The sequence below is a fragment of the Mustela erminea genome, chromosome 5, assembly GCF_009829155.1.
Source record: "Mustela erminea isolate mMusErm1 chromosome 5, mMusErm1.Pri, whole genome shotgun sequence".
Lineage (NCBI taxonomy): Eukaryota > Metazoa > Chordata > Mammalia > Carnivora > Mustelidae > Mustela > Mustela erminea.
Genome location: NC_045618.1, coordinates 85,056,290 through 85,073,493, shown reverse-complemented (window position 1 = coordinate 85,073,493; position 17,204 = coordinate 85,056,290). Strand labels below are relative to the sequence as shown.

Here is a 17,204-nt window from a genome sequence, read left to right as displayed (position 1 = left end):
ATAAATCTTTTTTTTTTTTTTTTTTTTTTTTTTTAAGTTTATTAAAGGGACGCTTTGGGGGCTCAGTCAGTTAAGCAATTGCCTTTGGCTCAGGTCTTAATCCCAGGGTCCTGGGATTGAGTCTCATATCAGACTCCTTGCTCAGCGGGGAACCTGCTTGTGCTCTCTCTTGGGTGCCTGCACGTGCTCTCTTTCTCTCCCTGATAGATAGATAGATAGATAAAATGGTAAAATCTCTTTAAAAGTTTATTAAATAAATGCATATTAGTATATTGTCTATAGAGTAAAGTGTTATATTTGTACTACCAGTAGTATTAACTGTGACTTGGAGGGAATACAGGCATGAACACCGTTAGTACTACTCTAGTAATAACCTAGTAATGTTTTATTGTGTCTGGAACGGTATGTGAGAGGAAATCTGGTTGCAAATGCCAGTTACTGCTTTCTCTAGCTACACTCAGCAGCTCAAAGTGTAAAAGCAGAGAGTTGATGGTTGGGTTAATAACAGTTACGGGAATTTGCAAGCAGGGTATGGCAAAAGAGCAGTGGGGGTGTGACACCAGAAAGGCTTTGGATGGGGCTCCTGGAGGGTTCAAGGCAGCCTGACTTTTTATTTCAGGTCAGGTCATGTTCTGAGGGTCCTGCCTTGTGCCCTGCACTCAGTGGGGAGTCTGCTTCTCTTCCTTTCCCTCTGCCCCCTTGTGTGCATATGCTCGCTCTCTCTAAAGTAAATTAATACATCTTAATAAAAAAATTTTTTAAAAGGCGTTAGAGTGACATATCATGTAACCCTAGTAATGTTTTGTTGTTTCTGGTATATGAGAGGAAATCTGGTTTCACACCCCAGTGTCCAGAAAATGTATATATAATCAACCATGGATTTGACTGCTCAGTATAAGGCATAAAATAATAATAGAAATGATGTTTTACAGGACTTTCAAAATCATATCTGGGCTAGGAGTTAAACAGATTTAAAATTTGGCCTGAATTAGTGAGACTAATGGAATTTACTTCTGTCTGTCTCAGAGGTTTTCCATTGATTGTACTATAATTACATTTTCTTAGCCCAGTTATGATTACCACCTTTCTTTCTACTTTCCATTCAACATGTAGCTGTTGAAGTCTGCCACTGGGAATATAGCAATGAACAAAACAAAAATCTGTGTCCTCACAAAATTGGCATTCTAGTTAGGGAGGACTATTAAAAAAATAAAATATAGGGGCGCCTGGGTGGCTCAGTGGGTTAAAGCCTCTGCCTTTGGCTCAGGTCATGATCCCAGGGTCCTGGGATTGAGCCCCACATCGGGTTCTCTGCTCAGCAGGGAGCCTGCTCCCCCCTCTCTGTGCCTGCCTCTCTGCCTACTTGTGATCTCTGTCAAATAAATAAATAAAATCTTTAAAAATATATATAGAGAGAGTAGATGGTAAACAAGTGATATAAAAAAAAAAAGGAGGAAGTAGAAGGGAGTTGAGCTATAGTCTGACAGGAAAGGCCTTCCTGAGAAGGTGACGTTTTGATAAATACTTGAAGGAAATGAAGGAGTGATTCCTGCAGATAGATATTTGGTGGCAGAATATTCCAGGTAGAGGTAACAGTAAGTGCAAAGACTCTTGAGGTGGCAGCACGCCCCAATATTAAAGGAACGACAAGGAAGACATGTGGCAGGTTTACAGTGAGCCAGAGGAATAGTAGATTAGCCTGAGAGATGATGTCAGATAGAGATTTTGTATTGCCTGGGAGACCCCTATAAGGACTTTGGCTTTTCTCCAAGTGGGGACCCCTTAGGTTTTGAGCAGAGGAATGATGTTTATGTTTAATGTTTAATGGGATCTTCTGGTAGCTCTGTAAGGAATAGAATAAAGTAAGGGGTAGAAGCAAGACACCAATTGGGAGGCTGTTGCAATAGTTATTTTCATTTTCTTCATCCATCCACTCATGTGTCTACATTTGCTTTTCTGGCAAAAGATGGAACTAATTTTTTAGGAATGTCCTAGTGTACATACTTTATAGTAAATGAGTCAGTATAGTAAATTAGTAGTGAATGTCTTCTTTACTAAATAAGTATTTATGGAAAATTAATCAAAAGGGCATTGTCTTTAAATTATCTTTCTTATTTTATTTTTTAGATTTTATTGAGAGAGACAGCACAAAGGGAGGGCAGTGCAGAGGGACAAGCAGACTCCCTGCTTGGCAGCTCATTGTGGAGCCCGTCACTGACACTCAATCCCAGGACTCTGGGATCATGACCTGAGCCAAAGTCAGATGCTTAACCAACTAGGCGCCCCTAAATTATCTTTCTAATGATATATATTTATGTTGTTTAATCTGTTTTCCCTGCCAAGTCTTTCTCTTGGCCTTGACACAGTGTTTAAAGAATTAAACCAGTGAATGTCATCTAATGAGAATTTCCTCACACCGACCTCACTAATTTCAGACAGTTAATTAAATGTTGATGAATCACAAGTTGTTTGCTTTCATTTTCCCTTAATAAAAACTCTCTAATATTAACTTTAGAGAAAGAAGAAAATACGCCTGAAAAATCCTGTGTGCATTTTATGTAATTATAAATTTATAATATAATACTTTATAATATAACACTTTATAAATTTATAATATAATACTTTATCAAATCTGTGTATCACCAAGAAAAAAAGTATTTCCAGTTAAACTGAAATTTGTTTTCTGTTGCAAGGCATTCCTGTTTCAAGTGTTAAAATGCGTAAAATACGCATCTAGAATTGATAAAATACAGCAGATTAGCTTTCAGTGGAAATTTTGTATTTATGTGGGGGATGATTTCATTTTGTTGGCTGGCTTTTCCATTATACATCTTAGTTATTAGAAAACAGAACTTTTAAAAAAAAATCCTAATGTGTGTGAAGCAAATCTTATTGCCAAACAAAATAATTCCTTTATATGTCCTTTTCTCTGTAATCTCAGGAAATGGAAAAAAAAAAATTGAGGTATGAAGTGTATATCATACTGACTGTAGAAAAATGCAATATCAGGATGAACACTTCAGCTGATATTTTGAATTTACTATGAAATATAAATTAAAGGAGTCACAGTCTCACCATCAGCATTTTGCTATGACTGCCTTTATGATTCAGGCACTTTTCCTGAGATCAATTCTAGAACATAGCTGCTAAAAGAATGAAAAAGACAAATGATAGATCGGATTAATGGCCATAAAGGCAATATGTGAATGGCTACCAGCTTTAATAACACATATAAAAGATAATTTACAGAAGAGGTGGAAAGCAAAGAAGTAGAAATGTCAAAGGAAGGAACTCCTGGAGATAATTGTGGTTATGATCACAGGGATATTTGTGCTCACTCACGCCCTCTCTCTCTCTCTGACAAGTAAATCTTTAAAAAAAAAGGTGAAATGTCATTGACTAGGTGAGATTCCCAAAATAAGTCCCGGGTTTAACTACAGTATTTGAAGTAAGCTAGGTAGTTAATTAGACTTTAAATAATTTTCTATCTTTGCTGCTAAGACTTCATTTTTATCTTGTAGTGTGTTTGATTTTTTTAAATAAGACTCCAAAGTAGCCAAACATTTTAGAATGTATATTTGTTTAAAGGGAAGAAAAATTGATGAAATTTAAGAATTATAAATAGAATTAATGATAAGTATTGTAAAGTAGAGGGGCATCTGGCTGGCTCAGTGGGTGGAGCATATGACTTAATCTCTGGGTTGTGGGTTTCAGCCCCACACTGGGTATAGAGTTTATTTAGTTATTTTTTTTAAAAGAATTATAAGTAGAGAAGTCTTCTCATAGACACGTAAATGAAAGCACTAAATTTACAACATATTTAATTCTTTGAACATAGTAAAGCTTGTAGAGTGAAATGTGAATTTAATGCATATCACAGGCAGTAGTTGAGTATTTATGTTACCATTTTTCTTAGCGCTTTACATGTGTAGTATCTTTAATTGTATTTAATAGTTTCACAGTTTATTCCTGTATTAAGCAGTAGAATTTTTAGCCAATATTTTTTTAATTATTTTTCTTGTTCTAAAAGGTAGATACTTGGTGCCTGGGTGGCTCAGTCAGTTAAGCATCTGCCTTTGGCTCAGGTCATTGTCCTGGAGTCTTGGGATCAAGCCCTGCATCAGGCTCCCTGCTCAGCGGGAAGTCTGTTTCTCCCTCTCCCCTTTACCCCGCCTTCATGCTCTCTCTCTCTGTCTCACAAATAGATAAATAAAATCTTTGGGGAAAAAAAAAAAGGAGGGGCACATGGGTGGCTCAGTCAGTTAAGCGGCTGCCTTCCACTTGGGTCGTGATACCAGACTCCTGGAATCAACCCCCACTTTGGGCTCCCTGCTCTGTGGAAAGCATGCCTCTCACTCTCCCACTTTCCTGCTTGTGTTTCCTCTCTCGCTGTGTCTCTCTCTGTCAAATAAATAAAATCTTTTAAAAGAAAAAAGGTAGATACTTTCCTTACTTTTAGAGCACTTGAACTTTAATGGACCATCTTCTCGGAAGATAGTTAATTTTATGGTTTGGTTTTTTGTTGTTTTTTTTTTTCCTTTTTTTTTTTTTAAGATTTATTTATTTATTTATTTATTTGACAGAGAGAGAGATCACAAGTAGGCAGAGAGGCAGGCAGAGAGAGAGGAAGGGAAGCAGTCTCCCTGCTGAGAAGAGAGCCCGATGTGGGACTTGATCCCAGGACCCTGAGATCATGACCTGAGCCGAAGGCAGAGGCTTAACCCACTGAGCTACCCAGGCGCCCCTTGTTTTTTTTTTTTTCCAAACAAAAGGTCTCACGTATTTATTCTTGAACCAACCAACTGGTGCAGAAGCATAGTAACAGAAGAATCCTTTCCCTGATAAAACATGTCTATTGCTCAGGTAGTAGTGATGTTACAGAGTGGTAGGATATGAATTTGTGACCATGCAGCATAGATATGTGTGCCATCCCATGTGCCGTTGCTTATAGACTAGCTTGGTTCTTCTCCAGTGCCTCTTGAAGATGTACCTAATTTTGTTACTAGTTTTCATCTGAATCCACTGGGGAATGGGACAGTTCTGCTTTTGTTTCTTTGCCAGAAATTGCTTGATGGGCCTTGTGAGAAGATCCAAATCAGAGTATTAATGTGCAGAGATGGGATTCAAACCCAGGGTATCCAAGCTCCTAGGTTAGGGTGACTTCTAGACTTCCTGTGGTAGTCCATCGTGAGGAATAGTTAACCACACATACCATGATGGCAGAGAGTAAGTTAGAGAAAAAATAGTTTACTTTTTGAGTGAAATTAAAATGAATCATGGTTAGCACATCGACTCATACAAAGTATAGTTGAATGGTATAGAACAAAAATTGATTAAGATAATAACATAGCCAGGGCACCTGGGTGGCTCAGTCATTAAGTGTCTGCCTTTGGCTCGGGTCATGATCCCAGGGTCCTGGGATGGAGCCCTGCATTGGGCTCCTGCTCAACTGGAAGCCTGCTTCTCCCTCTCCCACTACCCTCCCCACCCCCGCCTTGTGTTCCCTCTTGCTGTGTCTCTCTCTGTCAAATACTAAATAAAATCTTAAAAAAAAAAAAGTAGTAACATACCCAAAGCACCTGCCTCCCAAAATATATATGAGGTTTAAATGAACTTGATAACCTTTTAGATTTAAGATTCTTTTGTTATTTTTGTTCTGTTTTTGCATTGTCTTAATGTCTGAGAAAATAATGAAATTCTGTATAAGCCCACAGAACTTTTCATTAAAGTATTATCTTTTTCTAGCTTAAAGCAATAAATGTAGATCTTCAGAGTGATGCTGCTCTGCAAGTGGACATTTCTGATGCTCTTAGTGAAAGAGATAAAGTAAAATTCACTGTTCACACAAAGGTAAATGTGATTTTGAACATGTATTATTTCAGCTATTTATTGTGCAAATGTTACATATGTAGTAATATATTGACTGGAACCTTGGTTTTGAACATAATTAGAAACCATATTTTAGTTTATAATTCACTGCTTTTAACAGTTTTAGTGAATGTATTTGTTTTAATGTACATTTTAAAGATTAACATTTAAGAATCACAGAACCTAGATGTAATGCACATTTTATTTTCTCTAGACTTACTAACATGTTTCACTATTCTTGTTTTCAGTTTTGTTTTTTCAGTTAATTATATTACTGTCTTACCGAGCACCTGGGTGGCACAGGTGGTTAAGCCTCCTACTCCTGATTTTAGTTCAGGTCATGGTCGCAGGCTTGTCCCTCTCCCCCCAGCCACCCTCCTCTCTCTCTCTCTCTCTCAAATAAATAAATAAAATCTTTAAAATTAAGTAAATAAATTACTGCCTTACAAAATATTTTCTTCTTGGATTTTAGTTCTCAGACACATTTTCAGATTGTAGATTTATTTTCCTTTGAGTAGTTGAGTTTGATATATATTAATAACCTTTAAGTAATGGTGGCAGTACAGTATAATAAGAGGCTGTCAACTTACTTTTTCAAAGTTGCCAGGATAATTTCTTCTGGGTGTCTCAGAGTTTTCATTATAGATTGTAAAAGTACTGATAATCATTTATGTAAGACTGATTTAAGAAAATAAGATTAAAAGTGTTTATTAAAAGCCTTTTAGTATAATTTTGATTTTTCTTCAAGAAAATCTCTATCTTTGCAGAGCTCATTGCCAAATTTTAAACAAAATGAGTTTTCTGTTGTTCGACAACATGAGGAATTTATCTGGCTTCATGATTCCTTCATTGAAAATGAAGACTATGCGGGTTACATTGTAAGTGTTGGGGTTCCATTTTAATCCCATTTTCTAGGTGCTTTTTAGATACCTTGTTATGTGTTAAATTTTGTTTAGCATTTTAGTGAACTGGTGTGGTTTTTAAAAATTGTCAGTTGCAAAACACAATGGACTACCACCTTTTATCCTGAATTGTCTAGTTTAAGAGTGTGAAGATAATGGATATCTTATGCTCCTTCATTTAAACTTAAATTCTTACTGTTTATTGGAATTGAAACAGGCTTTTCCTAGAGATTAATGAGGGGGATATTATAAACCATACTGGTCTTGAACCCTTAGGTAGACAGATATTTAGGGTTGGAGGGTCCCTTAAGAGGTTATTTAGGTATCCATCAGGGCCTGACCACACTTAGATTCCTGAAACTTAGTTTCATTTCATCTTGAAATCATCCTGATCTGATTCTGTTTCCATCCTTGCGGCCACTCCTTCTCAGTCATTTGCTCTTTCTTTGTATGACTCAGAATTTGGGGACAACTGGCAGTGCATTCTCTCTTTTTTTTTTCTTTTACAAAAACTACCAGTTTTTATAAAGGATCAACTCAGGACCCCCAAAACAAAGAGATGCATAGGACAAGGTACAGGGAGAGGGGGTTGGTGCAAAACTCTCATGTTCTGCAGGTCTACTACCTTCCACCTTTCCAGCATGTCAGTGTCTTCACCAACCTGGAAGCTCCTTCTTTTTGCATCTTATTTCCACCTTTTCACCCTCATCTTGTCTGATGGGATTTTCTTACTACCATATCCTTCTACAGACTAAACACTCCTCAAAGAGTAAGACCATGTTTTCTTTCGGGCGCTTGGGTGGTTGAGTTGGTTGAGCGCCTGCCTTCAGCTCAGGTCGTGACCCCAGAATCCTGGGATCAAGTCCTGCATCAGGCTCCCTGCTCATCAGGGAGTCTGCTTCTCCCTCTGCCTGCAGCTTCCCCTGCTTGTGCTTGCTCACTCTTTCCACTCTCTCTGACAAATAAGTAAGATCTTAAAAAAAGAAAAAAGAAAAGATCATGTCTTATTTATCTTTATATGCATATTGTTCAGCATCATTCCTGGCACACAGTAGATGGGGTGTATGTGTGCTCAGCTGTTCTTGATACTTCTTTCCCTGTTGCTTTCCTCAAGCATAACCCTTTTCTTGTATTCATTCTGTAGCTTTCCCCTACTTACCTGTTCTTCCTCTTACCTTCTTGCTTTCTTGACTTCCATCATTTCCCCTAAACACTTCTTACTTGTAGGCCATTCCTCTTAAGGTACACTTTCTCTTTATTATACCTTTGAATGATACGGCTCTTCTAGATCTTACATTTTTATTTAAGGTAAGTGTTTACTTACCCACTGTGAGTAAATAGAATGATGTTAGTCATTAATCCCTTGGTTTTAAGTCCGTACTTTTTGTTTCTGATCCAGTCCTCCAGTTCAGGAACCCTTTTTAACATTCCTTGCTGGATCCTACTGTTGGGATTCATGAATTTTAGAAACAGAATAGCATAAAGCTACTATAAATTCCTTAATTTTTAAAAATATTTGTATTTAATCGAACCATTTACTTCATTCTGAAAAATGGTATGCATCTTCTTTTAGTATATAGTCAGAGCTTAATGTGCATATAATTTGAGGACTCATAAGGTGCCACAGAGAAATCTGCAGATTAAAGTATGGGAACAAGTGTTCTAATAGTAGAAAATAGTGCTCTGCTGTTGGCACAAAGGACCTAATCAAATTCTCTACCCTGAATTGATATATTTCTGGTGTTGTGTTCATTCAGGATGTCTTTAGCTCTCCCAGATTCAGTCTTTTATGGTGGCAGCAGTACAGCTGCTGTGAAAAAGAAAATAGTCTTTAAATGAGTGACTTGGGGCACCTGGGTAGCTCAAGCTCAGTGGGTTAAGCCGCTGCCTTCGGCTCAGGGCATGATCTCAGGGTCCTGGGATCGAGTCCTGCATCGGGCTCTCTGCTCAGCAGGGAGCCTGCTTCCATCTCTCTCTCTCTCTCTGCCTGCCTCTCCATCTACTTGTGATCTCTCTCTATCAAATAAATAAATAAAATCTTTTTTAAAAAATAATAAATAAATAAATAAATAAATAAATAAATGAGTGACTTGGTTCTCTTACAGATCCCACCAGCACCACCAAGACCTGATTTTGATGCTTCAAGGGAAAAACTTCAGAAGCTGGGAGAAGGCGAAGGGTCCATGACAAAGGAAGAGTTCACAAAGATGAAACAGGAACTGGAAGCGTATGTGATTTTTCTTACTGCTTTGTTAATTGTGCTTATTTTAATGCCTTTTTCTGTGCTCTCTGATATCCCATCCTTTTAATCATTTCACCACAGTGACCCTTTCTGAAAGATGCAGGTTTAAGCCAAACAACCAGTTTTAATGATCATGATCAGAGCCTACAGGAAAATTATGGAATAATTGTCTGCATTGTTAAATTCTTTAAATTAATGTTTTAAATAGACTGAAAATTGAAAACAGAGGATCCAAAACCTTATTAAAAAATAATACAAAGGGAAATACGACTTTTTAAAAACAGAACGTAACTTGTTTTGTTTTTTAATTACAAGGTCTTTGTCATTGCCAAACTGGTTTTCTTTTTTCAATATGTGCATACTACCCAAACTTCTGTTTCTCATAGAAATATGCACTGTGCAACTCTGCATATATTCTGTTTTCTTTTTTTAAAAATATGTGTGTGTGCGTGTGTGTATGTATAATTTTTGCCCTCTTTTTCTCTGCCTCTGGCTTCTGAGGAGGAAGAAGAATAGGAGCAAAGTAACAAGAGAATAGTTTTAAAATGTTTTTTGTTGAATGATTATTGGTTTCACATACACTGGAAATGTATTAAATCCTTGAAAAAATTTGAGATAGTTTCTATTTTATTTTTAGCATACTTGCTAAAAATACCAAATCTTTCCTCTTTTATTAGACATTTGAAATAATTTTAGATTTGCATTGTACTGTTTTTCTGTATTTTGGGAGCTATACAAGGAAATATTTTCCTTGCATCATCATCACTTTCATCACTCTTTTTCTAGTCATTTCTCCTCTTCATGCATTTCCTTTTCTCCTCTTCCACTTAGTTTCAGCTTTTAAGCATATATCCCCTTGGCCACTAGCCTCCTTTTCAGAATGCTAAACTCATTTGACAGGATAAATTAGCAAAGTAGATCTTTTTTGTCAAAGTGTAAGGTGCCAGGTATTTTAAGACTTTTGTCTATGCTGGGTGCAAGCAATAGTCTGAGAGCAGACAGAGATCTATACTTTTATAGTTATGAGACTGAAAACTGGAAATTAGCAGAGCACATTAATATTAAAGAATCTGTGGTTTTCCAGTGGCCCTGATCATGATTCTTTTGTGGTCTGGTTAGGGGTTGGATAACAGAGAACCTTGGGTTTATCCTACTGCTACCTCCATCCTCTGCATCCTTCTTTTTTGTCTTCACTGAATGACTACCCTCACAGAGATCAAACTTCTCCCAACATTGGTCCTGCTGGTTTGCTGGTATGTAAATTTTATCCTCCTTGCACGTAGTTGAAGCAACAATATTGGGCCTTTTCCTTGAGTGTTTCTTTTTTTCAAACTGACATGTATTACTATATGATCACTGTGATTCACTGATAATAAAATATTTTAAGTACAGTTTTTCAATGTAATGACAAAATTAGTCTCTCTGTGGTATGCTTTTTTTCTTGTGTGTTTGGGTCATTATAGATGAAAATAATTATTAATGTCAAAAATGTGTACTGAGGTTTGGGTTTTATTTTTTGTATACAAGTGTTTAAATGCAGTAATTATCTAGAAATTGAGTCAAAAAGATTGTATCAAATAATTTGTAGTTTACTTTCTCTGGAGCTGAAAACAAATCCCTCTGTAGTTACCTTTAACATCAACTTGCATAGGAAGAAAGGTTCATAAAACCTAAAAATATTAACATTTAAATATAATAAATACTATTAACTAGCATGAAGCCTTTTCAGAGCTGGGTTTTACATATTTTATTAACAGTTCAACTAAAATCTTTGTTTATGTGGATTTTATCTCTATATCTTTAATTTTGCATTCAGTATAATTCAGAGTATTTGTTGAAAAACTTGTTGCAGACGATTTCCTAGTTGATGCAGTGTTTTACCTTTAATTTTGTGTATTGTTTCTAGTGAGTATTTGGCAATATTCAAGAAGACTGTTGCAATGCATGAAGTGTTCCTATGTCGTGTGGCAGCACATCCTATTTTGAGAAAAGATTTAAATTTTCATGTCTTCTTGGAATATAATCAAGATGTAAGTATTGATTAAATTTAGTGATCAAGGTTTATTTTTAGAGTTACTGGAAAAGGCAAGAATAGATGAACTCTTTTTGTAACATTATTATATTTCAAAGCAGTTCATTTAAATGATACTTTTGTAGTGATAATACAGTATTTCAGTAGAACTTGAGTAGATTAATTGAAGAAATGGGGGTAATTCATGTTACTACTTGGGATGTTGATTTTTCATCCTGAAATTGTGAACTTCTTAAGAAACAGGGTTATCAATTTGATTGTTTATTAAATTTGAGTTTGGAGTCCTCTGAAGCCCTGTGAAGAATCCCAGCCAGGTGTTAAAGCTAAAGAATTCCAGGTTACATTAGGATTAATCATTGACTTTTGATCCGTTTAACTGACCTTCTTCAGTGTGATTGCTCCTAATCTTTCCTCCCTCTCTGCGTGAAAACTGTTACAGTGCAAATAGAAAAAATTGATGCAATTGAGCTTTAAAGATTTCTTCATTTGCAGTACTGGCAAAAGAATTTTAATGGGTGGGTGGTAGAGATATTGGGATTTATATTTGGATGACAAGATTAACTCATAATTTGAGCAAAAAACAAGTGTAGCATAGTGCTAGTTTGCTTAGAAGTCAACATCAAGATCAAAGAGTTTTGTATATATAAATTTGTCTTTCTGGTTTGGTTTTAGTTGACATGACCATGACAATAAAATGTCCTAAGTCTAGCAGTAGAGAGAACACATTTTTTAAAGATTTTTATTTATTTATTTGAGAGAGAGACAGTGAGAGAGAGCATGAGAGGCGAGAAGGTCAGAGAGAGAAGCAGACTCCCTATGGAGTTGGGAGCCTGATGCGGGACTCGATCCTGGGACTCTGGGACCGTGACCTGAGCCGAAGGCAGTTGCTTAACCAACTGAGCCACCCAGGCGCCCCGTGAACACATTTTTTAAAAAAAGAGTATGAAGTACCTCAAGATCACAGAAATAGGAGCAACTGGGTGGCTCAGTGTTAAGTGGCTGCCTTTGGCTCAAGTCCTGATCCCAGGGTCTTGGGATCAAGCCCTGTGTCAGGCTTTCTGTTCAGCAGGAAGCCTGCTTTTCCCTCTCCCACTACCCTTGCTGTGTTCCCTCTCTTGCTGTCTCTCTCTCTCTCTGTCAAATATATAAATAAAAAATCTTTAAAAAAAGAAAAAAAAATCACAGAAGCATAGCACTTAAACATGGGTACTTTCACAAGCATAAATGTGGTGATACTGGTATGTGGTGATTTGTAACTAGGAATTATAAAGAATGCTGGCTATATCATGATTATAAGGGAAAACAATTTGTGAGTAGGGTTGCCAAAGTGATATAGATGCTATCATCAATCTTTTACCGTTATGTGTCTGTTTTTCCTCAACCTTATTCGTGGCTGGGCCAAAACCTTAATAATAATTGGTAGAGCACCATAGGTATACTGGCATGGTATTGTCAGCTCAAGGCCGCTCATGCTAGAGGAGCCTCATGCTCCACACACTCTGTCCCATCGCCAAATCCCTTAGTGCTATCTGAAATTCTGTATCTTTTTTTTTTTCTTTTTTAAGATTTATTTATATTAGAGAGAGAGAGAGAGAGCAGATGCATGAGTAGGGAGTAGAGAGGGGCAGAGGAAGAGGGAGAGAATCTGAAGCAGATCTTGTCATGGGGTTTGATCCCAGGACCCTGAGATCACAACCTGAGCCAAAATCAAGAGCTGGACGCTTAACTGACTGAGCTACCCTCATGCCCATATATATCTGTTATTTTTTAAATTTTTGTATTTATTATTTGTCTTCTGCTACTAAAATATAGGCTCTCTGGAAGTAAGGCTTTTATTTTTCACCACTGCATCCTGAGCACTTGAGAGCAGTGGCTGACAGTTAAGATATAATAAAATAAGTATTTGTTAAAATGATAAGTGAATGAGGTGTGCCTGGGTGGCTCAGTCGGTTAAGCATCTGCCTTCTGCTTCTGTTACGATTCCAGCGTCCTAGGATCAAGTCGTGGCGTCTGGCTTCCTGCTCAGTGGGGAGTCTGCTTCTCCCTCTTCCTCTGCCACTCTCCCGTTTGTGCTCTCTCTCGCTCTCTCTCAAATAATAAAATCTTTTTTTAAAAAAAGGTACATGTGGGCGCCTGGGTGGCTCAGTGGGTTAAGCCGCTGCCTTCGGCTCAGGTCATGATCTCAGGGTCCTGGGATCGAGTCCCGCATCGGGCTCTCTGCTCGGCAGGGAGCCTGCTTCCTCCTCTCTCTCTCTCTGCCTGCCTCTCTGCCTACTTGTGATCTCTCTCTGTCAAATAAATAAAAATTTAAAAAAAAAAAAAAAAAGGTACATGAATGAGGGGCGCCTGGGTTGCTCAGTGGGTTAAGCCTCTGCCTTCGGTTCAGGTCATGATCTCAGGGTCCTGGGATCAAGCCCCGCATTGGGCTCTTTGCTCAGCGGAGAGCCTGCTTCCCTCTCTCTCTCTCTGCCTGCCTCTCTGCCTACTTGTGATCTCTGTCTGTCAAATGAATAAATAAAATCTTTAAAAAAAAAAAAAAGGCAAGTTAATGATTATTAATTGTTTAGATCAACTTTATAAATAGCCTTCAGAGGGGCGCCTGGGTGGCTCAGTGGGTTAAAGCCTCTGCCTTCGGCTCGGGTCATGATCCCAGGGTCCTGGGATCAAGCCCCGCATTGGGCTCTCTGCTCAGCAGGGAGCCTGCTTTTTCCTCTCTCTCTGCCTGCTTCTCTGCCTACTTGTGATCTCTGTCAAATAAATAAAATCTTGAAAAAAAAAATAGCCTTCAGAAATCTTAGGGTTTCATAAGTTTTTTCCCATCAATGTAGATTTTTTTTCTCCCAAACTAATACATGCTTAATAGAAATAATGATGTGATATGTGTAATAACCCTTTTAATATTAGCATATGGTGTTTTGCAGAAACTCTGAAGACAAGACAGTGTTTTGCAAATATTCTGTAATAACAGCAGGACACCTGGGTGATGCTCTTGATTTCGGCTCAGGTCATGATCTCAGGGACGTGAGATCAAGCCCTGCATCAGGCTCTGTGCCCAGCATGGAGTTTCTCTCCTTCTACCCCCTCCCCAATCCACTCATGTTCTCTCACTCTCTCTCATATAAATAAATAAATCTTTCTAAACTCTATAATTAGGGGCACCTGGGCAACTCAGTCTTTGGGTGTCTACCTTCTACTCAGGTCATGATTACAGGGTCGTGGGGTCAAGCCCTGCATCTCCCGACCTCCTTATCCTTATGTTCCCTTTCTCACTGTGTCTCTCTGTCTAATGAGTAAATAAAATAAAATTTAAAAAAATTAAATATAAAATAATAAAATAAAAAATACCCTGTACATTAACTTATAGAAGATCATAGGCCCAAAACTAGAAAGTTTTTCTCAGTCTTGTTCTGATACTGTTTCTCTGACGTTTACTCACTTCCCCGGGGCAGGAAAAGCAATCTGTATGTGCTATTTTGTTATCTAAGTTTTAGAGGGTCATGGGACCAATGAGCTGTTGAAGTGGAACTAGGGTGCTTGAAGTCTAAAAAGGCCATGGGGCATCTGGGAGGGCTAGAAAAGCTTATTCTAGCTTTTAGTTGTGTGAGAAGTAGTCACTGTTGTACTGACTGCCTTTAGTGTTGCTTTACTTAGGTAGCTATATATCTTTCCTCTTTTTGCTAGGTATAATCTGAGTCTGCTTAACAGTAGATTAAATATTTAACCTAATTAACACCTTAAGCCCATTCAATTCTTGCTACCTTATCAGTGGCCCGCAACCAGGACACTGCCTCCTCTCTGAGTTCTTAAACTCTAGTATTAACAGATTCCGAGCATAAATAACTCTGTTTTTACCCATTCTTATTTTGGCTGTTCATTGACTCACTGGTACATCTAAACCCTTGACTTATCTAGGAGTTTGACCCTGTTAGCAGCCCTTTTGTCTTTATATCTTTCTCATCTACCCTAGATTGCCTGCTCCATTTATAACAAGGTTATGACTTTAGAGAGCTCTCTCCCATTTTCCATAAAAGCTCATTTCAACTTGCAGCAGTTCCTCTTGATGAGACAATGACCTTGTTCACTGGGAGGTGAAAGCTAGTCAGAAATCAAATCCTACAACTCCATGTGTCTCCCACAACCTCAACCACGATGGCAGCCACACTCCTATATGAGCTTTTCTTTTCTTTTTTTAAAATCCTTTCCAATTTGGACACCCTTTTAATTTCTTTTGCTTGCCTAACTGCCCTGGCTAGGACCTCCAGTACTGTGTAAAACAGAAATGACAAGAGCAGACATCTTTTTGTCTCTGATCTTAGGGGGAAAGCATTGTTTCACTGTTAAGTATGATGTTAGCTGTGGGGTTTTCATTGATGCTCTTTATCAAGTTGAAGTTCCCTTTTGTTCCTAGTTTGTTGAGTTTTTGTTATGAGAAAGTATAGCTATTTAGATGATAGCTAGTTTTGTCCTTTATAGTGGTTTTTGTCCTTTATTCTGTTAATATGATGTCTCACATTGTGCCTTTCCATTTTGATGAAGATATCTTTCTAGCTTTCCTGGATCCCATTTACTTCTGTATCTTTTGGATCTCTTCTAAGTTTTCTTCATAACTCTGTGACTCCTTCCTAGTCCACTTCATGAGTTTTTCCCTCCATGTATCTATTCATTTAAATCTAATCCTTCCTAGATTCCCCACTGACTCCTCCAGAAGTTTAGAAGTTCCTCTAGGGGTACCTGGATGGCTCAGCAGTTAAATTTCCCAGCTTTTTTTTTTTTTCTTTTCTTAAGATTTTATTTATTTATTTGAGAGAGAGAGCACGTGCACACACATGAGCAGGGGTAGGGACAGCGGGAGAGGGAGAAACAGACTTCCCACTGAGCAGGGAGCCCAATGGTGGGCTCAGTTCTGGGACTCCAGGATCATGACCTGAGCTAAAGGCAGGCACCTAACCCACTGAGCCACGCAGGTGCACCAAGTGTCTAACTCTTCATTTTGGCTCAGATCGTGATTTCAAGTTCATGAGATGGAGCCCCACATCAGGTTCTGCGCCCAGCAGGGAGTCTGCTTCTCTCCCTAAGCACCCCCCAACTCACTCTCTTTCTAAAATAAATGAATAAATCCTTTAAAAAAAAAAAAAGTAAAAGAGTTCCTCTAGTTTTCTAATTCTATAAATTCTCCCTAAGTGATCTCATTGACTCCTGTGGCTGCAGGCACTCTGTTATTAACTTGTAAATCAGTATTAATTATGAACCCCAGCCCTCTTTATTAAACAGTCTCATGAAAACCTGTATTTAGATGCCTTTTGGCATTTTACCTTCAGCTGAACTCTTCTTTAAACCCGTGCTTCCAGGACACCAGGGTGGCTCAGTTGTTAAGCATCTGCCTTCAGCTCAGTTCACAATCTCAGAGTCCTGGGATGGAGCCTCACATAAATCTCCCTCTCCCACTCCCCCTGCTTGTGTTCCCTCTCTCATTACGTCTCTCTCTCTCTCTGTCAAATAAATTAATAAAATCTTAAAAATAATTAAAATCCATGCTTCCTTTTGTGTTCTCTGTCTCAAAGAAGGTACCACTACCTTCCGATTCCTTAAAACCTAAAAATTACTAAGGCACCTGGGTGTCTCAGTTGAGCAACAGCCTCTTGATTGCAGCGCAGGTCATGATCTCAGGGTTGTGGGGTCAGGCCTCATGTCGGGCTCTGTGTTCAGCATAGAATCTGCTTGTTCCTCTCCCTCTGCTCCTCCACCTGTGCATGCGCGTGCACTCGCTCTCTGTTCTGTCTCTCAAATAAATAAATCTTACCAAAACAGTGATTTTTTTTTTAGGACTTTATTTATTTATTTGACTGAGAGAGAGCACACAACCAGGGGGAGCAGGAGAGGGAGAAGCAGGGAGCCCGATGCAGTACTTGATCAGAGGACCCTGGGATCATGACCTAAGTCAAAGGCATACAGTTGAGGCTAAGCAACGCAGGTACCCCTAAATAAATAAAAATCTTAAAACAGAAACAAAACACAAAAACCTAAAAATTACTCATTACTCTTCCTACTCCCTGTTCCTGTTAGGGAAACACCAAATCCTGTCTGTTTCACTCCCTTACAGTATTAGGAATGTGTCCTCTTCTTTCCTATCACCAGACCTAAAGATTGGTTCTGCCTTTTC

At 38.2% G+C, this 17,204-nt stretch overlaps 1 protein-coding gene across 1 annotated transcript in view; it reads left to right on the top strand.

The window, feature by feature from the left end:
- The window catches only part of SNX6 (sorting nexin 6), a 63,208-nt gene that overhangs the window by 7,347 nt on the left and 38,657 nt on the right, over nucleotides 1-17,204 (top strand). Inside the window, exons 3-6 of the mRNA XM_032344014.1 lie at nucleotides 5,746-5,850; nucleotides 6,636-6,746; nucleotides 8,876-8,997; nucleotides 10,919-11,042. Coding sequence (XP_032199905.1) covers nucleotides 5,746-5,850; nucleotides 6,636-6,746; nucleotides 8,876-8,997; nucleotides 10,919-11,042 — 462 coding nt within the window. The remainder of the gene's footprint in view (nucleotides 1-5,745; nucleotides 5,851-6,635; nucleotides 6,747-8,875; nucleotides 8,998-10,918; nucleotides 11,043-17,204) is intronic.